Source organism: Pongo abelii, chromosome 2, assembly GCF_028885655.2.
Source record: "Pongo abelii isolate AG06213 chromosome 2, NHGRI_mPonAbe1-v2.0_pri, whole genome shotgun sequence".
Classification (NCBI taxonomy): Eukaryota; Metazoa; Chordata; class Mammalia; order Primates; family Hominidae; genus Pongo; species Pongo abelii.
Window position 1 is genome coordinate 18811566 of NC_085928.1, and position 26723 is coordinate 18838288.

The 26723-nt window shown below is 45.0% G+C and overlaps 1 protein-coding gene across 2 annotated transcripts in view; it reads right to left on the reverse strand.

The window, feature by feature from the left end:
• The window catches only part of ARHGAP31 (Rho GTPase activating protein 31), a 125386-nt gene extending 103837 nt beyond the window's left edge, over positions 1–21549 (reverse strand). The window contains exon 1 of one of the 2 annotated variants that reach the window (XM_002813254.5): positions 20662–21549. In XM_002813254.5, coding sequence (XP_002813300.3) covers positions 20662–20761 — 100 coding nt within the window. In that variant the 5' untranslated portion in view covers positions 20762–21549. The remainder of the gene's footprint in view (positions 1–20661) is intronic. The other variant, XM_054551444.2, reaches the window with a different exon arrangement.
• Positions 21550–26723: the final 5174 nt, after the last annotated feature.

Here is a 26723-nt window from a genome sequence, read left to right on the forward strand (position 1 = left end):
AATTCAGACAACACGGTAACAGCAGTATATGCAGAAGAGAAAAGTATCCATCCAGAGAAAGCTCTTGCTAATGTTTTTGAGTATTTTCCTCCAGACTTTTTCTTATACATATAGTTACCCAAATGGAATTACACTGTATATGCTGTTTTGTAAACTTTTTAACTTAATATGTTCTTGGACATCTTTGTATGCAGTTAAATATGTGTCATCTTTGTAACTAGTTGTATAATAAATGATATTTTTCACAAGCTGTGAGATAGTCTTACTTTTGGAAGTCTTCTCTTCTAAAGGCACCATCATCTTATCCTCCTCCCACCCTTTCGGAGGTCCTTGATGCTGGCTGGTTCTGAGAAACACACTGGCCTGTGATTTCTGACCAACACAAACAGCCAGCCAGAAATGCGATGAGCCAGCTGCATCTTCTCAGGCAACTAACTCAGCCAGGGCCTCAGGTTCTCTGTGTGTTAAATAAGAGTTCTGGATAGAGATTTTCTAAGATTCTTTCAGCTCTAAAATGACTTATTAGCTCCTAGTTCATTTATCTCTGTATTTACCTTGGTACTGAGTGAAAGGGAGTCCCCTGGGGATCCCCAGCTATGCACCTGGACAATGTACTAGAAGGCCCTGAAGGACTTCTGCTGGTAGCAGATGGCTGAAGCTGTCAGGGCTAGGGGGAGGCACAAGGGTGGAGAGGAGGGTTATGTCAGGAAAACAGCTCTGCCAATTTCCTTCCACTATGGCAGTGGGGGATGTCTACAAGGACTCATTCCATTCACAGCCTATCAGTAGATACAGGCTCTGGGGCCATTAGCTCTTCCTGAACACAAGTGCCTAAACTGCAGTACAAACATAGTATTCAAATTCTATTTTAAAAGTCCTTTTGCTTATATTATCTCACCTAATTCTCACCCCTCTTTTAGATGAAGAAATTGAGAAACAGAGAGTATGATGATTTGCTTAAGACCAGATGACGATTATCTGCAGAATGAAGACAATCCTGACCTCCATCAGTGGATCCCTTCGCCACCTCCACAGTCTCCCCATTGGATGGACACAGACACATGACAGATGCACACATATGTGCAAAACACTTATAAAGAACACACTCCTCCACCTCCACCTCACTACCACGCAATCCCAAGACAGCATTGCTCTTCTCTGGACCCAGCCACTCAGTCAACACCTATTTACAAACATTGTGCTACGCACTGGCAATAAAATAATGAACACCAGAAGACACAGTTCCTGAGTCTCACAGAGATGACCCAGGATCATTCAGAGTCTAGGATGAGGCAGGGATTAGGTGGGGATGAGGATGATAAGAGCAGCGTTGGGGAAGTACAGGATAAGATGAGAACACACACCAAGAGCACCTAACTCTTTCTCTGGAGGACCAGGAAAGGCATCCTGGAGGAGGAGACATCCGAGCTGAGGTGCAAAAGATGGGTTGGAGTTGGCAAGGCCCAAAGTGAGGCTAAAAAGAGAGTTGAGGAGAGTGTTCCACACACAGGAAGGAACACGTACAAAAACTTGGAGGCAAGAGCAGCATGGCACTTTTGAGGAACTGCAAGAAGTAGAGTGTGGCCAGGGATAATGCTGTGGTCGGGAGATGTGTCCATTGAGGAAGCAGGTGTCTGCGTGTGAAGGCGGTAAGCCTTGTTGGTGTTGATGGAGTTGGTGTTTGTCTTGCAGGCATTGGAAAGCCATTGATGGATTTAGTGAGTGCCACTGGTGACAAGCTCTTATTAAGACATTCTCCTTTTGCCCACTGTAAGAATCTATGGATATAAATGTTTTCTGATCCTACCTTAAGATATACTCTGGCTACAGCATCTGCAAAAATATAGATACTCAACTTCAGGATACATTTTCAGTTTAGGCTGCCACCTCCATTTCACCTGCTTTTGCCACTCTTCCTGGGTCTCTGTGATCTGTGCCAGGTTGGCCTGGATAACCACTGTGACCAAGATGCATGGATATGCCAGTTTGTGGGCCACACAGCTTCTAAGTCTTCCCTGCTCTCAGCCTCAGCTTTACTCCAGGGCCTAAACTCCAGCTGTCCAGCTGACAGAATGTCAATTGACCAGACAAAATCCCTCACGAATACTGGAAAACAAGTTTAAACTATAATTAGAAGTATGTGGGCTAGCAAATTCTACCCTCATTCCTTCAGCAAAGGGAAGCCATTGTTGATATTTAACAAGTTATAGATAATAGAAATTATCAATGAAAATGATACGTGGCTCATATATTCAATAGATAAGTGATCAATATTTAGATAATAAGTGAAGTCTTACAGGAACTTGTAAAAAGAGAAAGCTTCATACACAAAGAAATGGTGAAATAAATTATGAGTTAAAAAATAAAACTTGTATATTTGCTTGTATATACACAAAATATCTTTGGAAGGATTTCCAAGAAAATAACACTAGTTGCTTCTGGGAAGAGGAACAGAGAAGCTGGGGACAGGGATGGGAAGGAAATTTTTTTACTATACTCTTTAGAGTCTTTTACATTTTAAACAGCAAGAATGTGATGTCTGATTTTAAAAATAATTAATACTTTAAAAACCATCCATTCAGTAGAATCCCATCCAGTGACTAAAAGAAAGAAATCAATTATAGTTACAAAACAGGTAGTTCTCCAAGGTCTACTCCCACTTGAAAATAGCATATTTCAGAATATGTTATAACTTTATTGTTGAGGGAAGAGAACAAAAAATATCAATCTCCATGTGAATTTTTAGTAAACACACAGAGAAAGGTCTCTGTGCTATCCAGTGTAACTGCCACTAGCCACATTTAAATTAATTAAAATTAAAATTTTAGTTCCTGGGTAGCACCAGCCACATTCAAGTGCTCAACAGACACATGTGGCTAGTGGCTGCCACACTGGGCAGCACAGATAGAGCAAGTTTCCATCTTTGTGGAAAGCTCCATTATACCGAATTAGATGAATCTGTCTAGACTGATAAGTGACAAATGGGGCTACAAGGATGTGGAAAGGGACTTTATACTTTATAAATCACATTGTTGTTGTTGTTGTTTTTAACAATTACTTTTGCTATTTTATTATTTTTGTAATTTTACAAGAGAAGAAGACGGCTTGTACTTGTGTCAGGTGCTTATTCCTTATTAAATCACATACTGCATTGTTTCTCAAATTGGGGAAATGACAAAGATGAAGAGAAGGCTGGAAGAAAAAGAGATGGGATGGAGTAGAAGTGTGACCAGGAGGCGGGTGAGAAGGAACATTACAAAGTTTTTCACCTCAAATAAAACTTGGATTTGAAACATTAAACATCCTCTAGTTATCATCCACAGGACTGAGTGAAATGAAATTTCCTAAAATTATAAATAAATGGAACAAACTTTGAAACTCTGGTTTAGAATTGCCCCAGGTACCTCATTTTCTCTCCACCTGAAATAAGTTTATCCTCTGACGGGGGTCCAATTTTTTCTCAACAGCTACAACAAAAACAACAAAAAGGACAAGGTGGTTTTAAATGTGGCTCTTGTGAGCTTCCCCCTTCCTTTATCAGTCTGGAATTTAAACGGACACATTTGTCTTCACCACTCTCTTTTCCCTGGAAGATTTAAAATGGTCACTCAACTAGCCATTTGTTCCTGTAAACAGAGAGTTCAGGCAGATAGATACTGTCACCTTTGTTCTCTTTTGAGAATGCTGATCCTGCTGTACTGTTTTTACCACTCTACCTTGATTTATGTTGTTACCTCTGTCTGGAATATCTTCCCTTCAGACAGAGACTACTCAGATTCCACTCATCTTTTAAGATCCCACTCCTCTGAGTCAGAACTGATGTCATCTACTTCCTATTGTGGTTTGTGTGAGAATCAGTTGAAGATATGTCCATCATATGGGATTATGACCCTGTCTCCCACATTCCCTCCCCAGGACAGATAATACCTGTTCCTCCCAGTGTCCCAGCTGACCCAATGCCTGATAAGTGCTTAGCAGATGGTGGCATTTGATGTCCATCTCTTCCTCCACTCCCATAATCACCACTCTATTCTCTTCACGTAAGTGAATGCTATCTACTAGCCAACCGTGTCCTGTGGGAAAACAAAGTGTGGTTTGTTGAGTAATGTCCCCCAAAAGAGGTCCACATCCTTATTCCTAGAATCTGTGAATGTTACCTTATATGGCAAAAGGGATTTTGCAGATGTTATCAAATTAAAGATCTTGAGATGGGGAGATTATTTTGGGTTGTCTGAGTGGTCCTAATGTAATCACTTCATAAGAGAGATGCAGATCAGCAGAGGAAGACGATGTGAGGATGGAGGCCGAGGAGCAAAGGTGGCATGAGTCAAGGAATGAGGAAGGCCTCTAGAAGCTGGAAATGGCAAGATTCCCCCTTAGAGCCTGCAGAAATGAGCCAGCCCTGCAGACACCTAATACACAGAGGAACAGAGGATGGGTGCCAGTCTTTAAGGAGCTCATACTCAAGGGAGGAAACTACGACAGCGGTTGGAAGTGAGAGGTAACAGAGGTCTATTCTAGGGCAGAAACACTGGGAACGGAGAAAATTGGTCAACTGAGGAATCTACTGGCACTAAAACGGACAGGAGTGATGGGGAGCTGGAGGCAGACGGAGGAGAACATAGGCTGTCACTTCTGTGCTCTTCATTGACCACTTTCTGCCTTGTTGAAGGTTAGCACCCCACCAGCCCACCCATTTCATCTGCATGTCTATCCTTCAAAGCTGTCTTTTCCCCTTTAAAATCCTGTTTCTTCAGTTAATTCCAATTTTGGGTTGGGAAAAAGGAAGCTGATTAGGTGAATTCCCGCTGAGATTTAAAAAAAAAAACAGTTGGTAGTGCCTTTAATCTTCCCAGGCATGTGAGCATTTACAACAGGCATTACCTAACTCAAAGTGCTCTCGCTAAATGGTGGTTGTCTAAGCCAGTGGTCCCCAACCTTTTTGGCACCAGGGACCAGTTTCGTGGAAGACAACTTTTCCATGGTGGTGATGGGTGGCGGGGAATGGTTTTGGGATAAAACTGTTCCATCTCAGATCATCAGGCGTTAGGTAGATTCTTATAAGGAGCCTGCAACCTAAATCCCTCCTGCGCAGTTCACAGTAGGATTTGCGCTGCTATTAGAAATGCTGCTGATCTGACAGGAAGCAGAGCTCAGGCAGTAATGCTCCCTTGCCTGCCCTCACCTCCTGCTGTGCAGCCTGGTTCCTAAGGGACCATGGATCATACCTGTTTGCAGCCTGAGGTTGGGGGACCCCCAGTCTGCACCATTATTACCAAGGCAAGAACTCCCTGGAGGGTGAATCACTTGGTTAAGAATCTGTTCTGGAGTCTGGATCTCCTTTCTTGCACACCACTGGGTGACCACAGAATGTTGTTGTGTCATCTCTGGCTGCTCTCCTGGAAGCTTTTCCAGGCCAAGTCCCTAACTGGTTTTCTCTTTTGACCCCTGAAGACTGAGCCTGGGCTCCCTGTGTGGCCGAGGCATTCAATTACCCAATGTGATCTATTGTTCTCTAGCTGCTTCTCCTGTGAATGCCAGTCAGCTTGATGGGAGGATAATTTAGAAAGGGACCATGTAGTGTGACGGACTGAGACAGGACTTAGATTGAACCCTGGCTTTGCCAAGTACCAGCTATATGGTTTTGGGCACATCGTTTCACTTCTCTGAGATTGTATTTTATTTTGTTTTCTTTGTTGAGACCTGAGATTTTAAAAAACAGTTGATAGTGCCTTTAATCTTCCCAGGCATGTGAGCATTTACAACAGGCATTACCTAACTCAAAGTGCTCTCGCTAAATGGTGGTTGTCTAAGCCAGAGGTCCCCAACTTTTTTGGCACCAGGGACCGGATTCGCAGAAGATAACTTTTCCATGGTGCTGGTGGTTGTCGGGGGGGATGGTTTTTTTTGAGACAGAGTCTCACTCTGTCTCAGGCTGGAGTGCAGTGGCATGATCACAGCTCACTGCAGCTTTGACCTCCTGGGCTCAAGCAATCTTCCCACCTCAGCCTCCTGAGTAACTGGGACCACAGCCCTGAGCCACGATGCCTAGCTAATTTTTGTATTTTTTTTTTTTTTGTAGAGACAGAGTTTTGCCATATTGTCCAGGCTGGTCTTGAACTTCTGAGTTCAAACAACTCTCCCGCCTCAACCTCCCAAAGTGCTGGAGTTACAGGTGTGAGCCACTGCACCCAACCTCTATTTTCTTCTCTGACCTCCTAGGGCTGTTTTCAGAGACACATGAGTTAACATTTGTACACAGCCTGGCAAGAGGCAAGTTCTCAATCGATGGGAGCCATGATTCCAGCACTTCTGTGGCTTCCTCAGCAGTCAACAGGGCTGAACACATATTACTGACAGGCCAGCAGCACTTTACACTTGCAGTCTACAAACTAGAGACTCACTTAGTAGAATGACATGTTCTCCACAAACCCTGACATACAGGGCTTTCCGTTTGTCCATTTTGTTTCAAGCAATCGGAAATGGAATTTAGGGAGTATTTCTAACAGTGTACCAAATTGGATTAATTGGCCAGGCACGGTGGCTCACACCTGTAATCCCAGCACTTTGGGAGGCCAAGGTGAGTGGAATACTTGAGTCCAGGAGTTTGAGAGCAGACTGGGCAACATGGTGAAACCTTGTCTCTACAAAAAATACAGAAATTAGCTATGTGTGGGGGTGCATGCCTGTAGTCCCAGCTTCTTGGGGGGATGAGGTGGGAGGATCACTTGAGTCCAGGAAGTCAAGGCTGCAGCGAGCCAAGATTGCACCACTGCACTCCAGCCTGGGTGATAAAGTGAGACCCTGTCTAAAATTTTACAACAACAACAAAAATCGTATAATGACCATGTTTAGGAATTGGGGAAGACTTCAAAGGTCATCAAGTATGGGCAATTTGCCCAGTGTGACACCTTTCCGTAGGGCAGTAAGCAGTATAATGCCCTTCAAAGATGTCCATGACGTAATCCCTGGGACCTGTGAATATGTTACCTTCTATACAAAGAGGCTTTACAGATGTGATTAGGTTAAGGACCTTGAGATGGGGATAGTGTCCTGGATTATACAAGCAGGCTTAATCTGATCACATGAGTCATTGAAAGTAGAGAAGCTTTCCCAGCTGTGGGAAGAGAAAGACATGACTTTGGACAAATGGTGGAAGAGATGCAATATGGCTGGCTTTGAAGACGGATGGAGGAAGGTGCCATAAGCCAAGGAATGTGGGTGGTTTCTGGAAGCTGGAAAAGGCAAGGAAATGGATTCTTCCCCTGAGCCTCCAGAAATACATCTTGCACCTTGACTTTAGAGACAGCTGTGTTGGACTTCTAACTTACAAAACTGTAGGATAATAGATTTGTATTGTTTTAAGCCACTAAGTTTGTGGTAATTTGTTATGGGAGCAATAGGAAACTAAGACAAGGGACAAGAAACACAACAAGCCAGAGAGGCCAGCATGGTCATGTCTGCAAAGGAAGCAGCTTTTACTTGTCTATAATAAACATTTTCAGCAACTTCATTTGTCATCTGTAGCATTTTACAATCCTTCACTCTTCTGATCACCTTGCTAAATATAATTCTGTGTACAAGCTTCCATGTTAAAATGCAGCTCCAGAATAAAGACAATGCTGCGTGCGAGACTCCAGTCCTGAAGAATGCGGGATGGATCCCTTGATCTATATACTCTGCTGCTGTTCCTACAGCCTAAGATTGAGCTTTTTTTTTTTTTTTTTTTTTTTTTTTTTCTGGCCGTTAATTCATACTTGGATTCACTCTCAAGCCAGATTTACCTAATTCCGTCAACTTCCAAAATGCAGTTTTGGGGCAAATAAATAGGCATATGTGAGATGTCATATGGCCCAGCAAAAATCCAGGACTTACACTGTTCCATCAATGATGGAAACAGACTTGATTGCCAGATTTATAACTCTCCTGAAATACAGATGGAAACTAGCAGGCTGGATGGCTGTCACTGTGATTATAGCCTTTTTACCATAAACTTTATAGGGGAGGAAGAATTATTTTTAGATTATTTTCTTTTTCTAATTGCTAAAGAAATATAAAACTTAGAAAGTTTGCCACATTCCCACCCCAGATATATTTATCAACAGATTAGAATCTTAAAACTAGCATTTTTATACATCCACCCAAGGGAAATAAATAATTGTGTACATATAAGAGAATTTCTTAAAGAAAGAAGCCCTTAGGGATAGATGGGGTCCTTGGAATATTTGTTCTCAGCTTTCTCAACTTCCACATCTGTAGCATAACCCAGGAACCACACTTTTAGTAATAAGGCTGAAACACAGTAAGATTTCCAATCCTCAAGGAAATGATAACCATAGTTAACATGTATGAAAGGTTTACTAAATTCCAAACAATGCACTAGTTGCTTGAATGCTCATAATGGCTCTATGTGGTAGGTACCATTAGCATCATAATCTCCACTTTACAGATGGAGAAACTGAGGCATAGAGAGGTTTGGTAGCTTGTCCATGGTCACAAACCTAGCATGTGGTAGAGTTGGAATTTGAACCATGGTAGTCTATCAGCAAACAAACCCTATGCTCAACCACCCTGCTACACTGCGGAAAGGTTAATTGGCTTCACTATACTGCATCTATTAAGGCAGGAAAAAAAAAAAAACTAACAGACTTAGTTTTTTTTCTAAAAATAAAGATTGAAACAAAGGGCATTTATGAAAAAGCCAATGACTTAAGACACACTATTCCTACAATAATTTTAGAAATGTTTCTTTCTGATTTAAAAGATAAAAATATATCTTCACTGTAGAAATGTTGGGCAATATAAAAGTATAATGAAGAAAATAAAAATCATGTCGTTTCACATAGCTGCTTCTTTCTATGTGCTACGTCAGTGTTTCTCAAAGTGAGATCAGTAGGCCATGGATATTAGATCACCTGGAGCTCATCTTTAAAATGTGGATTTCCCACCCCAGACCAACAAAAGTAAAATCCCTGAGGAACTGGACCTCAGAATCCTGACTTGCAGCAGCACTTTACAGCTTGCTGCCCTATAAACTATGGAACCCATTCAGTAGAATCATATGTTCTCCATGGACCCAGACACTACACAACCTATGCAAATACCCGTTTGAAAACTTTTTTTTTGAGACAAAGTCTCACACCGTCCCCCAGGCTGGAGTGCAGTGGTGCGATCTCGGCTCACTGCAACTTCCACCTCCCAGGTTCAAGCAATTCTCGTGCCTCAGCCTCCCGTGTAGCTGGGATTACAAGCACGTGCCACCACGCCCAGCTAATTTTTGTAATTTTTTTTTAGTAGAGATGGGGTTTCACCATGTTGGCCAGGCTGGTCTTGAATTCCTGACCTCAAGTGATCCTCCCGCCTCGCCTCCCAAAGTGCTGTGATTACAGGTGTGAGCCACCGCACCCGGCCCCATTTGAAAACTTTTATTAGATGTCCATTTTGTCTCAAGGAGTCCAAAATTGGATTTGAAGAGTATCTCTAGTAGTATACTAAATTTGTCTAATATTTAATTTTAAAATTAAAATTTAAAAGCAAGAATTACATTTTTAGTCTTTCTTATGTCCAGTAAAGTTTGAGAAATGCTGCCCAAGGACTAACAAGAGAGGTCCAGAATTCTTGGACTCTGAATTCAAAACTCATACTGTACCCAGAGAACTAGCCCTCCTTTCCATCTGAAACCAAATTGTCTTTAGAGTTACTAAAGAAAGGAGAACTGAGGAAACCATGCCCCATTTGGAAGTCAGGCTTACGACGGGGGAAAACAGGACCTTTACAGATTACTTGAAGGGGATATTCTGGCCTTTAGCTATAGGCTCTGTGCCCAGGGCAGCTACAGCTTTAATGCAGCCTCAGAGGGCCCCCAACCCAAGCAGCGTTTCTGTCCTCAGCTCTGAGCTTGATGCAGAGACCTGCATTTGGCTTTGCTTTTCCAGAAAGCAAAATGGCTCTTCTCCATTAGCACCAAGCTCATATTCTAGCTATTAGCCCTACAAAGGATTTTTCCAAATATAGGCCCCAAAAAGCATGTGCACTTTGAAGGCCACAATAAAGCTTAAATAGCTAAAACTTGTTAAAAAGAAAGATTAAAAAGAAAGCCAACAATTGTCACCAAAAGCATGAGTCCTTAGCAGAACAGCAAGACAAAAGCCAGAAAGAGGAACAAAAATATGCATTGTAGGGGAGGGGCTGGCAGGGAGGTGTAGATTTATATGGAAGAGCTGACATCATTGTTTCCCAATAATACTCAGCATGCAGGAAACAGATGGGAAAGAAGTGGTGGAAGGGGCTACTTATGGTAACAGGGCATGCTCTCTGTTTAGAATCCTGCCATGTGGAACCTAAGTGTTTTACTTTGAAAAACTGGGGATGGGAACTCAATTGCCAGAAGTTGTATTAAGTCTAACTAAATCCTACTGAACTTATCACCTTGGCAATGCATGGCAAAATGGAGCTCTGCATATCAGACCTGTTTTACTGCTAGCATAGCTGTGTCTCATTGGGTCAAGAGCAGGCAAAGCCATGGAAGGAGAATTTAATGTTGCACAGACACAGCTGGAGTCTCACTTCTAGCGCTTCCTGGCTGGGTGACAGGAGGCAAGTTACTTAACCTCTCTGAGTTGGTCCTTCTTTATAAGATGGGGACAAAACAGAACTTTCCATATAGTGGAAGACTCTGCAGTTGGACATTTATGCCATACAGATAGATTTAATCAAGAAACAGAGGGTCAGTTAGCATCATTTTTTAAAAGTTTTATTTTATTTTGTTTTATTTATTTATTTATTTATTTTTGAGACAGAGTCTCACTCTGTCACTCAGGCTGGATTGCAGTAGCGTGATCTTGGGACACTGAAACCTCTGCCTCCCGGGTTCAAGCAATTCTTTCGCCTCAGCCTCCCAAGTAGCTGGGATTACAGGCGCCCACCACCAAGCCCAGCTAATTTTAACAGAATTCTCCATTCTTCTGTGCTTGGGCAGGGGATAGACAAAGCCACGATAAGCCAAATCAAAGGCCACTCTTGTTATTATCAGCTGGTTTGCCCTCTCCTGAGGTTAGGTTCACTCCCCTGCAGCTGAAGGCAGGCTTCTGTCACTGCAGCCAATCTCAGCCTCACCACTCTAAGTACCCTCAGCTGCCTTTCCCAGATTTTAAGCCTCTTCTTCCCCAGGGTGCAGAAGGGTGTGACCAATTCCAAGCGTCAGGCAAATCCCTGTGGTTTCCTGCCTCTAGAGACCAACCACCCCATCCCCCCATCCTCCCATAGCTCTGTCATAACTCAGTCAGATGATGTTTGTTTTATAATTTTACTGATTTTTCCCCCGGTGAAAACAACCCACTCTGTCTGATGGTTCTTTCTCACTTGGCTGCCTCACATGTGCACACCCCCTGCTTGCTCATCCTCTACAGCCCTCATTCCATTCTTCTTTGTACTTCTTTTAGTTGTTTTCCCTCTTTGAATCCTTTAGGTCAGGAGCAACTTGAGAGCATCTCTGTAAACCCAACAGTGTCTGTCACGTTAGAATCCCATTACATACTTGTTACATTGAATTGAAAGTCCCATTCCAGATAGGATCTGATTAAAACATGAAAAGAGGCCAGGTGCGGTGGCTTACACCTGTAATCCCAGCACTTTGGGAGGCTGAGGCAGGCGGATCACGAGGTCAGGAGTTTGAGACCAGCCTGGCTAACATGGTGAAACCCTGTCTCCATTAAAAATATGAAAAATTAGCCAGGCATGGTGGTGGGTGCCTGTAATCCCAGTTACTTGGGAGACTGAGGCAGGAGAATTGCTTGAACCCGGGAGGTGGAGGTTGCAGTGAGCTGAGATTGCACCATTGTATGCCAGCCCAGGCGACACTGTGAGACCCCATCTCAACCAAAAAAAAAAAAAAAACATGAAAAGAGCTGGGGAAAGAAATATGCATAATCACACAAATTAGCTCAATTGCCTTCACATAGCCTATAGATTTATTTACGGTTTGCCAGAATCCTAGCTTATATGTCAAGCTGTTTTCCAGTGTCTGTAACAGTGAGAGCTGGTATATGTTGCTTTTGGGGGGAGGGGTGATATTCACCCCTCTCCCTCCAGTGGTGGTGGGAAGGGGGCCTACAAGGCATTCTGGGCCAGCATCAGGCCGTGGGCGTGGTACCAGGGCCTGGCATGCATCAACCAAGCTTAAACGAGAACAAAGAGTGCCTGAGACTCGATCCCAGAAACTCAGTTGGTTCTGGGGCCTCGCCAAGAATGTGGTTCATACCAAGGAGTGATTGGTGAGGAACTAGGAAAAGGCAGTGTTTCTGGGGAGTTCTGTGCAAAGCCTGGGTCAGTTTCTATTTGGGAGTAGCTATGAACCCCTGTGGGGACCATTAAGCAACTGGATTCCTGATAATCCAGCACATCAGCAATGTGCCTTGTCCTGAGCTTCCTAGAAGGGCACAAACACTGGTTTTCTGAAGAAGGAAGTAGGGTCAATGAATCAACTGCTGCATGTCTCACATGGGGCTCACCCTGAGAGAGCCACAGTGAGCTGCCAGATCTGCCTTCGGGGGAACTCACCATCGATTTGCATACATAAAGTGTTAGAGAACAAAACAACAGATAGAATGCATAACAAATTGGGTACCCCTGACCCTAAGGCAGTGGGTATTCCAAGAGGTGAAGAAGATGTGGCTGCAGTGGGCAAGGGACCTGGGAGGAAAAGATAGGGTCCGGCTGGGCTTCAAAGCTGGTAGGTTTAGATCCGTGTGTGTGAAATGCACCTTGCAGAGGGTAAAGTGCTGTGCAAATGTCCATTGTTATTATGACTCTTCATGGTTTAGGCTGTGGGAAAAACAAAGCAAAGGGAGAAAAATCACTTTTCATAGGTTGTGGCAAAACTGTTAATGCCAAATTATGAAATATGCTATCCTAGGAGATGTGATTCATGCCTGAGACCATGGCCTTAGGAGTCATACAGATCTTGATTTCAATTCTGCCTTTCCCATCTCTATAATCTCGGCATCACTTGGTTAAATCACTCAGTTTTTTCTTTTGCAAAATGGGGATTAAAATGCCCAATTCTTAAAGATACTGAAATATTACTTTGCATGTATAAAGTGACTGGCACAGAGTAAGCAATCAATACAGATAAGTAGTACTTACTACCAATGAAAATAACAACAAGGCCTGATGTGGGACTCAGACTTCATGTCTGAGTCCTTTCTCTTCAAGAGACCTCCTCTTCCTCCTTTTCCCTTCAGCCATTCAGCAGCCTGATGTTTTCATCTTTCTCTATCAAACTCTGCTCTTAGAAAAAAAATCTAGTACCAATACTTATTCTCCTCTAAATTACAGTCAGCCTGTTTGTTCCCAAGGGTTTTAAATGTGAAGCCTTAGTTGAAATTGTATACCGCGGCAAAGTCTAGAGAGACAGAGAGTGCTATCTAGACTCCTGAAGTTCCAGCAGGCTGTGGCCCTCACTCAATCAGTACTTGAGGCCAGCCCCTTGGGGGAGAAATAGCAAGATCAGTTCAACTCAAGAGTGGCATTTCTGTTGGTGCATAGGGGGAAACAGCTCAGGAAATTGGGTAGGACATGGACCCATAGGCAAAAAGAAAAATAACTTGAAGCTTGGGGATAAGTAGGAAAATGTCACATTGGCTTAAATACACAGCAAGCACTGAATGGGAAGAAAGCTAACTCCATGTTCCTGGGCCTCAAGGCTGGTCTGAAGGAACCGCTAGAAGGAAGTGGAGTCCTGAGACGCAGAGGCCAGGGTGGGAAGGCGGCTCAGAGCAAGTGTGGTCTGTTCTGGAGGAAATGAGCAATGGGTAGCCCCAACTAGAAGAGTCTTATCACTACTTTGTTCCAGAATCTTTAGCTAGACTTAGCTAATGGCAAGGGAGGTGGCAGGGCAGTGACAGTTCTTATGCCCAGAGTCCTGGAACTTAGAGCCCCATCCCCTTTCTCCACCCACTGCTGCAGAGCCTCACCCACAGCCACAAAAGCCCAGGAAACCTCTCTGCAGCGAGGTGATTCCTGGTAAAAAAACAGTCCCCGTCAGGTGCTTGAGAACTTGAAGCAGTGATCAATCAACTTTTGGAATTCGGAATGTGTTTCCCCTCACACCTGCTTCCACCCTACGGAAAAGGTTTCCAGGCTAGCCCACAGATGCCTAACAGGCTAAGGGGAGGAGGATGAAGCAAATACATCAAAAACTACAGCTCTAATGGCACTGGAGAGTGTGTCCACCGCTTACAGCACCAGCTATGGGAAAATGTGTTCCTAGTTTCAACATGTTTCCCTCTGTCCCAGCACAAGAGCAGGCCTTCAGCTCTCCCTCACCCCGCAGACTGTTCTTAGCTTCAGGGTAGGGCTGAGGCAACAAGGGAGTGGGCTTCCTTAGCAGCCCCAAAGCCTGGGCCTCCTGAAGCTGGAAGGCAACTGGGTCGTGGCCAGTTGGGGTAGACAGGGGAGGAGAAAGGGTGAGGCTGTCCCTGTGGCCCAGGGGCTCTTGGCAGAGGTCTAACTAGTGGGCAGAAGGGAAGCATGTGGAAGTGGCTGTTTCTATTCTCTGTGTGGGTTGTCATCTCCAGACTACACAGAGTAAGTTACAGCTCGGCCTCAAGTTAGCCAGTCAGTTCGTTCCACGTTTAAAGCCTAATTCTCCTTTTTCAGTTCTTCCTGTTTCACTCTGGGAGCCCAAATGCGGGGATGCCCCTCTAAACTCAAGCCCACGAAGTTGTTGTTCTCGCTCCACAAGCTCCACATCCAGGACCTGACTTCTGCTTCAGTTCTGCTAGACCCAGCAGCAGAGGCTGTGTCTTTCTTTCTTTCTTTTTTCTTTTTTTTTTTTTGAGATGGAGTCTGGCTCTGTCGCTCAGGCTGGAGTACAGTGGTACAATCTCAGCTCACTGCAACCTCCGCCTCCCGGGTTCAAGCAATTCTCCTGCCTCAGCCTCTCAAGTAGCTGGGATAACAGACTCCGCCACTCAGCTAATTTTTTTTGTATTTTTAGTAGAGATGGGATTTCACCATGTTGGTCAGGCTGGTCTCAAACTCCTGACCTCAAGTGATCCGCCCGCTTTGGCCTCCCAAAGTGCTGGGATTATAGGCATGAGCCACCATGCCCAGATGTGGCTGTGTCTTAGGCCTTTTGAGGGTCCTTTAATTTTAGGGTGACCTTTAGTTCCTGAGTGTATACTGATGATCCACCCTGCAGTGACTCTGAGAAATCCTTGCATAAATTGGCTTCTTCATTCAGTAGGGCAAGCAACCTGCTTCTTGTCCCTTTTGGTGATGGATTAGCTCCATCTTATCATATCATTTACTCATTTAATTGGAGCCTCATCCACTCAGTCCTGGATGGTAGGTGGTGATGCTAGGGTAAACTCAGGGTGCCATGATAATAGCTACACTTATGGTTTACCATGTGCTTGCCCTCTGTTAAGTGCTTTACCCATATTAACTCATTTATTTTCGTATCAATCTTATTATCATCATTTCATGAGTGAGGACACTGAGACCCAGGGAGGGTAAATAACTGGCTCCAGGGTGACTCAGCTGGGAACAAGCAAAGTTGGGATTCTATTCCAGGCACTAAGTTTCCAAAACTCCTAATGGGATCCTCCAGCAGGGGCACCTGCCTCAGGAGGATTGGAGGTTTCCAGAATCTTCCAAAGCTGAGACCCAAAGGATGAAGAGTTAGTCAGGGAAGGTGTGACCACGATGTGCCAGGCAAGCTGCTGGAAAGGAAGCAGCTAAGCCAAAGAAAAAACCCCTGCCTTCGTTCTCCATTCAAGGTTAAATCTTTTCTTGAACAGAAAATATTTACCTTCTTTGCTAAGACTTTGCTGCTGTTGATGTTTGAGTATCTTGTCTATTTAATTGGAGATCAAAACTTTCGAATTTTCTTCTTCAGCTTTTCCTTCAGCTATGACAGCTAACTTCAAAGCTTAATTGATCTGAAAGTTTGTTCATATCCCTTAGACTGTAACTTTCTTGAGCTTGCAGCCCATCTTTTTTTTTTTCCACAGTATCTATCACAGTGCCTTAATAAATATTTGTTAAATAAATAGATAAACAAAGAAAGAGAATCATTTAGCCTCAGAAATGTAGAAGAGTCACATCTAAAAGTTCCCGTTGCCTTATCCTTGTTCTTTGAAATACCAGGGCTTACTCTCATCAAGCTTAAAGTCATATTTGTAATGGGCACTTATTTGTTATGAACCCTCCCTCTGTCATGCCTCAAATCAAACATATACATTATATATGAAAGATATGTCATATATATATATGTTAATGTGTATTTTTTCAGTGTGGTAAGAACTAGGAAAAAAATTTTAGGAATAAAAAGGCTGACGGTTCTTATCAAACATTCAGAAGGTGCGTTCTGAATGGCTAAGGCCGCTTATCCAGGGAAATAAGCTAAGGCCACTTATCCAGGGAAAATACAACCCTGCCTGTGTATCCACATCTTCTAGGAAAGATTCTGATTTAATTGTTCTTAGAGGGGTCTGAGCATCAGCATTTTTTTCTTAAAGCTCTCAGGTAATTTTAATGTGTTGCCATCACTGAGAGCCATGGGGCTAGAGCAAGCAATATCACCTTTTTTTTTTTAAGTACAACTTCCATTTTATTTTTCTCGAGAGAACAGTTTTTCTTCAGCCCTTAAGGACTCAGCTCCTTACACGGGCTTTGGTGGGGGCCGTAGGGCAACACCTAAATCTAAATCAGGGTGGGAGTGTTTGGTCCTTGCAGGCTTCACGAGATCAATTCCTGACTACCTTGCTGTGAATGGCACAACTCACAAAGTAATGTAGCTTCACATATAGCTTGGGAAGTACATAGGCGGTGAAGACACTTGCTTCAGAAATGTCCCTGACAGCGGTGGCCTCTACTGTGTTTTGAATGAGGAACTTCTTAATAGCCTTGTCTCTGGGCACACATTGGGCGCAGTTTGTGCTGCCCTTTTTGGCACAATCGTCGCCCCTTCTTTTCTTTGTCAATTTGGAAGCTCGGTATCACTTTTTACCAGGGAGTGGGCAAAATGAACAAAGATTGCTCGGAGGAACAAGAAAATCCTCAGCCATTAAAGTAAAGCCAACCCAGAGGAAGAAGATAATTTTCCCTATAACACTCTCTTACTTGTCTCTTGGCTCCTGGCCCCAACCATCTCCAAGCTCTAATAGAAGACCCAGAACACTTGGCGTATGAAGGAGAGGCAGGAAACGACCATGGGTACATTATGACCTCGCAGAGCTTCACCCACAACCTCCCAACCACAGGCAGCAACATGATGTGGTTTTCATTATACAGTTGCAAGCAAGGGCCTTCTTATTCAGTGGTCAAGAAAAGAAAAAGAAAACTATACTATTTTCAGCAGCAGCAGTAAGGAAGGGATGATCTCCCTTTATTCCAGACAGGAAGAGAAAGTTAGCTGGTTCCCAGGGGAGAGCTGGGGGTTGTGGGCAGCAGCCACTGTGTTGGAGGGGAAGTGCAAGAGGCTCTTGGCAAGTCTGCCAGGAGCCACTTCATGCCATTCTTGAGTGTTCTTACCAGGCTAAGAGTGTTCATTGCTCCCTTCTTACCAGGCTAGAGAAAAGTGGTCAAAGAAGGGGGAAAATTGGTCCTGGATATCAGGCCCCACTGTGTAGCCAGTGAGGGGTGATCAGAGCAGGGTCTGAAATTGACATCTATGTAGATACCTGCAGAAATTGCATACACTGTGTGTGTGTGTGTGTGTGTGTGTGTGTGTGATTCTAAGGAAAGGGTTTCTGTTTTTCATCAGCTTCCCAAAGATTAAGGTTGACAACTGGCCCTGAGCAATGTCTGCCCTAAGCTGAATACCTATTTGTAAACCACACGCCCAGCCTTGTCAGATTTGTCCAGCTGAAAGTAGCAGGGCTGAGCCTCAGCAAATTACAGAAGCATGCGACATTCATTCTCTGTCTTCAGCCTTTGTCTCCCCAGAGTTCCCACTCAGGCATGTGGCATCCCCATGTTCAGATGCCCTGAACGTAGCTCATCGTCACCCCGCTTTGTCCTCCACTCCAGCTCAGGGCTTTCCTTCCCTGTCCAAGGACAGGGGCTCTCTTTGCCTCCCTAAATCTTTGGTCTTCCCTTCTCCCCCTTGTACTCCCAAACCTGAACCTATTTTTTCTGTCTCAATGCAGGTCCACTGCACCACCCTTGACCTTCAAAGATCAGTAACCGTGATGTCAGTCCAGGGAGCCCTTCTCCAGCCCCATGACTCCCAGTTACCACACTGACTTGTCACCCTCAGCATTCTGGGCTGATCTTCCAAGGTGGTGGGCAAAGGGCCAGTGCCCAGCTCAGCTTTTCCTCCCAGAAGCAGAGTCCAGGCCTTGTCTATGAACCAATACATGTTTCAGAGAGTCCACAAAGAAGCAACATTACTTTAGAGAAAACCATTAGCACTGACTTTGTTCATTGATGCTACACTATCACAAATATACAGAAAAAAACCATCCAACTAGTTTTAGCTGTGGGAAAAAATAAATTCTAATTACTCTTATTTACATAAGCAGTATATTATGCATGTCTAATTTCCGTGTAGCACAATAACAGTGTGTGGATCATTAAGTGGGTCAGTTGCCTTTCCTTTCAAAGCTGAACTCTCATCAGGTATGTTCAGTCTTCAAAGTTTGCTGATCCTGTAGCAGGGCTGTCTGCTTTCAATTTAGGGGGAAAATATCATTAGAAGAGAATGTTGGCTTAGACACAGAAGCCAGGGAGGGCAGAGGAACCTAACAGGCCAGGGAGGGCCCTCTGATCCTTCATGATTAGCTGTACGACCTTAGGCAGGCCAATTTACCCCTCTGGGCTTCTTTTCCTCCTCCCCAGGGTGGGGAACCCGGGGTACTGGTTTGCCATTCTTTTAAGCAGTAGTCTCTTTCCTGTTTTTTTTTTTTTTTTGTCTAAATGAAACATATGCAGAAGCCCAAAATATAAAGCAGGTGAAAGAACAGCTGCCTAAAGCTGCCTTTGAGGTCTCTTCACAGAACCCTAGGGTTCTGGCTCATCCTATGATCTATTAGTTTGTGAGAATGAACAGGGCTGGCAAGCACCCCTATGCAACTCTCATAGCTTTGAGGGAGGGGCCAGAATAACACCCGCATGGTGAAAGGTGGCATCCCAGGAGCATTCCTAGTGTACCTGGAGGTTAACTTGAAGTCCCCTGCAAAAATAGGTGAAGGGGAACCTTTCATTGTAAACTTCTGACGATAGTGGTTAAGAGGCATACTTAGAGTTTTCTTATACTCAAAAAAACTCAAACCAAGTGATTTTTATCTCAAATCTACCTCTCCAGATGGTTGGTGAGGATTCAATGAAGTGTTAAGTTATGCATCAATTTCAAAAGAGTCAGTTTTGAAACCTGTGGTTCTCCAAGCTCTAAAATCCTAAGCTATTTGTCCTAATGACACAGCAGACTGAACTCTAGAATACCACAGGAATATCACACCACTGCAAATTACTAGGTGGTGCTGAGTCTCCCAAAAAACAGAAGTGAAACAAAAGCATTGCACTGTTTTTGAAATGCATATTCGATATGGACTAATCAAATAGGTTTTGAGATTATTTTCCTGGAGGCAGAATTATTCCGCACAGTTACACAGCCCTTAGTTTTCCCCTTTGTTGTATCTATCTATGTATAAACACATGGCCCATATAGTAGGCTATTTTTCTCTCGCTGAAGCTTCTGAAGACAAGGCCTTTTTGTCATGGGTAAGTGCAAAACCAGTCAACCTTACAAAAGGAGTCATTTAATGCTCAATTTTCCAACTTTCCTATGATTAAACACTTCTAAGCTCAAACGCTGTTATTGTAATCTAGATGGTGTTTTCTTTCCCCCTTCACCAACAAATGTTTAAATTGTCTCCGCTGGATTCCCCCATCCTCAACTTCCCCCCACCCCCATCTGACCTTGAAAACAGAGAAGTTTTCCTTTTCTCTACTTACCCTAAACTATTTAAAAATCGAGGCCCTCTGACCTTTTTACAACACTCTTCTTGTCTGACACACCAAATGTTAATCTGAAAGCCAAGAGGAGGGAAAAGGTCTTGCAGGGCGGGGAGGGGGTTGTGGAAAGGGGGTGGAGGTACTATATATTTGGCATCAGCTCAGAAATTCAGAAATGTTTGTGCAACCACTCCCCCAGCCAGGATCCTCCCCCACCCCCCACCCCCAACTGCCTTCTAACACATTAATAAAAAAAGATGTGAGCAGACGAAATTGGAGAGCCCAGGAGGGACAGCTAAGGCGGGCATGATTTTGTACCCAGGGAAGCCCACTGATCACCATCCCACATGTCCACCCCTCCTCCCTCCCTTCCAACATGCCAAGTTTAGGATTGGGACCTCTGCAGCTTCTACCCCCATCCCCTGAGGTGGCCCGGTAAACTTGCGGCAGTACCACCCATTAACAGCTTGTGTGAGGCAAACGGAAGGACTGACACAGCAGCCTCTGCGCGTCGGGACGGCAGCGCTGTGCACCTTAAGAATCCTTTATGTTTTTTAAAAAAAAAAAAAGTACAATGAGCGCACAGGCCTGGAATACATTAACTTGTGAACCGATTCTAACACAACTCGAGAGAGTCCATCTCTCACTCAAACAAAAAGAAGGTGGGGGGGGCGGGGGAGAAAGGCCAAGGCACATTACCATCCTGTCCCGAGCTTTCCAGATACTCCGTCAGGTCACAGCCAAACGCGCTGGCGGCTCCCTTTCGTTTCAGCTTCTGCTTAGCACCCTTGTTCTTCATGAGTTAGTCCCAAAGAGGCTGCCCCTCCGTCTCTGCCGCCCCTCTGCTTGGCACCGCTGTAAGATGGGCTCCCGGGCTAGATCACCGGCTGCCCCGCGGCTCTGGGGAGCCGCATCGGAAGATGGAAGAACCTGGGCTGGGGGCCCCGCGCATGGACCCCGCGGGGCGCGGGCCGGCAGAGCCTGAGATCCACCCCGCGCCGCTCCGGGGCCGCCGTGCCGAGGCCGTGCAGACTGGCAGCCGCGGGCCGGCTCGCCTGGGAGTGTCACTTCCTCACTTGGAGTCCCAGGGACTTTCACAGGCTCCTGCGGTGTCTTCGGGTGTTTCTCCTCCGCTTAGGAGGGAGGGCAAGCTTTCCCCCCGCCTTCCTAAGTGCCCCGGAGAGGACGCGGACGCGGGGCGAGGAGACTGCCCAGGGGGCTGCGGTGGGTCCTGCGCCCTGGGCCCGCTGTCTCGCCTTCAGATGGCTTTGGTAGAGCGAAAAACAAGCATCCTGTCCCTCCTGCCCGCCCTCACGCCTTCCTTTTTTTCCTGTCTTACAAATCCTAGGATCATCCAGCTCAGGAAACGCTGGAAGGAAGTTAGCTAGGGAGGGGGGCGGAGGGTGGAAATTTTTGGCAGCTCGGTGCTTGTGAGTGTGTGGAGCTGGAGGAAGTAGGTGGGTGGGTTGAGGAGCACGGGGTTGGGGTAGAGAACGCGTTCTCCCGAGAGCCGTTCTGCGACTCCAGAGATAACTGGGCAGCCCCGGAGGAAATCGCGCTCTCCTCGCAGGACCCGCAGCCGCAGCCGCCGCTTCCTGCACCGCCGAGCCGGCTCTTTGAAGCGGCGGGAGGAGGTGCGCTGGCATTCTGCGGGGACCGTGCTGGTTGGGACTTTCAGAACCCTCTGCCCTGGTTTTATCCTCATTGTCATTGTATCTTTGACACTTTCTATTTCGGTGCCCGCCTGTCTGCTACGCAAATACTTAAAGAGTAATGACAGAGACAAAGAGGGGACTCCAGCGGAGAAACCTGACAGGCAGTGGCTTCACGCCGGCCACTCCCATCCCAACCTCCTCTGCAGTGTTCGTGCACCCCCACCTCAGCTCACTCCCCTCCCACGCTGGGGTAAAGATACCCCTGGGCAAAGAGAGGCTGCAGCTTTGTAACCACTGCCCAGGAAATCAGATTTCTGGTTACATATTCAGGACACACACACACACACACACACACACACACACACACACACACACTACTGCAAAGTTTTCTAAATGGAAGTGATTTGGGGGGGACAAACCAGGATTTAAGATGCCTCTGACACATTAAATGTGAAGAAAGCAGTCTCCCAGGTTGTTTCATAATTTGTTTCAAGTTGTTTCAAGAGGGCATGTTTTTTTCTTCTCCAGTTAGATTTTAAATTCTTTAACTTCTGTGTACTCAGCACACAGAAAGCACTCAAATTCTTGTGATTTAACCATTTGAGGATTAGATGAAACTTCCTGTATAAATTCAAATCCGTATACAGGCTTGAAGGATACGGGCATATGTCATACAGCTCAGATTGCTGGCAAAGCTGCATCGGTAGCATTTTAGGTACTGAATCCCTTTACAGTCTCTGTCTCTCTATGTATCACTGTAACAGTCTATGAACTTTGACCCTTGACATTTTCTCTATGTCAGAGGTCAAAACTTGATAGCCAGCCTGCCAGATCTGGCCCATAGATGTGCTTGGCTGGCAGACACCATGCTTTGAAATGTTTTAAAATTAGTAGCTAGCGTTAAAAAAGTTAAGAGATTTCACATAAGATCTGAATTTCTGGCTTCTCTTGAAAAAATGGAAGATCTAGTTACACCACAAGTGCATTCCCATATGGCAAGGACGGCTGATGCTGAGTTGTGGCAGGCCCCTTGGAGGCACCCTCTTTAGAGAGACGACTCTTGCAGTTTTACAGCCCCCACGGCCTGTCTTCCACCTTTTGCACCTGCCTGGCCTCTGCTGCCATTTGAGTTTGCAGCCCAACCTCTATGAATTGTCTTTCCTGTTTTTCATTTTCCATCTCTCAGTAACACTGAGAAGCATTTGCCCCAGTCATCTTGGTGAAATGTCTTCAAGTAATCACAGACTCATTTGTCTCCTTCCTCTCCCATCTCCAAGGTAGTCCCGCCCAGACGATGAGCTCTTCACCATGACTCTCAGCTTGGTTTATTCCTTTCCAGGCCCACTCAGTGAGGACCATCCACTCCTCAATTATTAAAGTAATTCCTAGTGGGATTTGTTGAGTCCAATCTCCTCCACTTCCTCCATCCTATGTATTAAAAGCTTGAGGAGTCATCCTGAAGGATTGCTGTTGTTATATGCCTGCCTGCCTTGCTGAAAACCTTTCAATAGCTCCCTGAGTCCTACTTTTAGGGCAGCAATTTCTAAGCATTTTGTAAACTGCTTGGAGAGTATCTGATAGGGTATTTGGTACAATGGCTTGTTCCTCCCTTTATTTATAGAGAAGCAGCTCCATATGGGACTATAATGATCACTATTAGCATTTGCTTAGCAGTTTACTTCAGCAAGGACTTTTGCATTCATTCTTTCATCTGGCTTACGTGGATTTCATCATCTTGTCAGCAAAAGAGAGAGGCTGAAAGAGCCCCTTTTCTGAGTACAAATAATGGAGAAATTGCCAAGCCCTGTTAATTACCTTTTTAAATATTTTAAAACTTTCTTTTAATGTTTCATTTTCAAGTTATTCCAGCTTATAAATAATTTACAGGCCGGGCACGGTGGTTCATGCCTGTAATCCCAGCACTTTGGGAGGCTGAGGCGGGCGATCACGCGGTCAGGAGATCGAGACCATCCTGGCTAACGTGGTGAAACCCCATCTCTACTAAAAATACAAAAAAATTAGCTGGGCATGGTGGTGGCAGGCGCCTGTAGTCCCAGCTACTCGGGAGGCTAAGGCAGGAGAATGGTGTGAACCCAGGAGGCGGAGCTTGCAGTGAGCTGAGATCGTGCCACTGCACTCCAGCCTGGGCGACAGAGAGAGACTCCATCTCAAAAAAAACAAAAAAAAAATTTACAAAAAAATAGTCAAGGAATTCCCATTCACCGTTCACCCAACTTCCCCAAATATTAATATCTTATACAATGAGAGTATAGTTATCAAAATTAGAAAGTTTATATTGATACAATAATATTAATCAACAGACTTTATTCAAGTCTGAATTAATTTTTAAATTACATACAATTTTTATTAAACATGGTCTTTCTCGTAATGAAGGCTATCAGTTAGGTATGCAAACAATAATTTACAAGTAATTCTCAAAATACTTCAAAAATACTTCATAGTATAACTTTAGCTATGTACAAAATCTCCATAATCACCATCAAACCCAGCAGATGTAGTTTGTTGAAAAACAGGGCTGTCTAGGTGAAGCAGTGAGGCCAGTTAGTGACCTTAACATAGCTCTGAGATTCTTCTATGCTTTACTTAGAATTTCCCTGAATGCCTCTGGCATCATAGGATTTTCAGCCTGGAATGGCCTGATGGACCTTTTGATCCCTGCTTCATGTTAAGTTGGGTTCAAGTTTGTAAGAGTTCAAGGTGAGGGTAATACTGAGCACCTAGCAAAGTGGTTATTATTCCTGTGCTGATTAAACAAACCTTATCCGAAATGTACACGTGATGTGCTTTTCAAGGTTATCTTGATGATAACTCAGTTATTCACACCAAATGGTGGGATGAATTCACAATATTTCAACCGAGATAATGAAGTCACATGGTGACAACCTGATTTGGGGAGTTAGAAAGCTGTCCCCCTCCCCATTTGTTTTCTGCCCCCTCTTAATGTTGAGTATGTCCTGCGATAGATGCCAAACTTGAATCTAATGCTTGTTTTAGATTTTTTTTCCAATTTTTCTTTCTCTTTTCTTCCTCTACATATCTCTTTCTCGTCCCATTTTTTTCTCTTTCTCCTTGCTTATTCTAAGCAGAGTCTTTTCTGGGGCTATAGAAGAAAATCTGATTTGGTTCCAAAATCTGATTTCTGTTTGGCTGAGCATTACCTAAGAAGCAAGTTGGTATGGAGATAGTGTAGGAATGTTAACAGAAAGACTAATTGAGAAGCCATTTGGTGATCATATAAATTATGCCTTTAGCAGACTGTCATGGTGCAATTTACCGGAAAAGCTCTTTGCTCACACAGAGATACCTCAGAATTCTGTTGCTGCCTATGATCCCTCTTATCTGCACTTATTGAGGACTGATGCCTCTCAACATGAGCTGTTTCCTTCATCACCAAGGATGGTAACAACCTTCTCTCCTGTAAATAAAGAGATGTAGAAAAGCAAGATGACTGACTAGAGATGCCTGGCATTCATCCCCCTGACAATAAAGGACCAAGGCAACAAATAAACAGCTAAGATTTTACTGAAGTGTCAAAAGGAGAGTGCTGGAGTGCAGTGGGGGAGTGGAGATGGACCTGTGGTGATTGGAAGTCCAGGAAGGCAGCATGAAGACACAGAGCCTTTGCATCCCCATCTCTTTTGCCCAAATCTGGTCAACCCATAGAGAGGAGGGACTTCCTATTGCAAGGAAAAGGGAAGCAGATGATCTCTATCAGCCCCTATTACCATTGCAAACATCTGCAGTCTTTTTTTTTTTTTTTTTTTTTTGAGACAGAGTCTCACTCTGTCACCTAGGCTGGAGTGCAGTGGTGTGATCTCAGCTTATTGCAACCTCTGCCTCACCAGCTCAAGCGATCTTCTCGCCTCAGCCTCCTGCATAGCCAGGACTACAGGCGTGCACCACCATGCCTGGCTAATGTTTTGTAGAGATGGGATTTTCTCATCTTGCCAAAGGTTAGTCTCAAACCCTTGGACTCAGGCGATCTACCTGCCTCAGCTTCCCACAGTGCTAGGATTATAGGAATGAGCGACAAGGCCCAGCCTACAGTCCTTACAACAGGAGAATTCCACAGTCCTCACAAGCCCTGAGCCCAGTTGGGAGAGCTGATGGAAATTCACACAACTACGTGGCCCTGATTAAGAGCACAAGGTGTGCACTCCTCATTCACACCAACCCTCTGTGAGCCAAGCTGCTGCAGCATGGTACCATCTTGAGACCAAAACTACCTCTGGAGTGTGCCCTGCTCTGATGGCCAGTAGCCACTGCACTTCCCTAGCACTGGGGCTCCATCTTCATTGTACCAAGCCCATATGGGTGGCTGAATGCCACAACCCCAGCTGTATGGAGATTGGGCCAAGGATCAGCTGTGACTCTGGTCCTACATAGCAAGGAAACCAACCCCTGCCACTGCAATTCTAGAAGGAGGAACTGTCTGCCAGTCCTGCCCAGGGTGAAACCACCAGTGAGCCAGCCAAACCACTACATATCCTTCCCTGAGTGGGAGAGGCCCCCGAGCCTCCAAGCATCTGATACGTTCCCAGGCCAGTGAAGTGGCTACACATCCATGCTCAGGACCTGAGAAACAGCCCCGCCGTGTCCCCAGAGCCTCCACCCTACCATGCCCCAGCCTGCCCAATGGCCCTGCACTCCCTAAAGGGGCCTGAGAATTAGTCCCGAAGGTCACTCCTGGTAAGCGTGCCCCCAGAACAGTCAAGTCACTAAAAGTCCATGTCTCAGACCTGAGAAATAGCCCCATGGGCTGCCACTGGCAGACACACCCCAGACTAGACAAGCAGTCATACATTTGCATACTGGACCTGAGAAACAACCCCATCGGCTGCCTCTAGTGTGCGCGCCCCTGAGCTAGCTGAGCAGCCTTGTGCCTGTTTCCCAAATCTGAGAAGTATCCTATGGGCCACTCCTTAGCAACACACCCAAGGCCAACCAAGCCTGAAAAACAGCCCCATGGATTGCCCTCTACAGACAGGCTGGCCAAGCAGCCCTGCACCTGTGTACCAGGACTGAAAAAGAGCCCCATGGACCATCCCTGGCAGCACACCCTCAGACCAGCTGAGCAGCCTTACA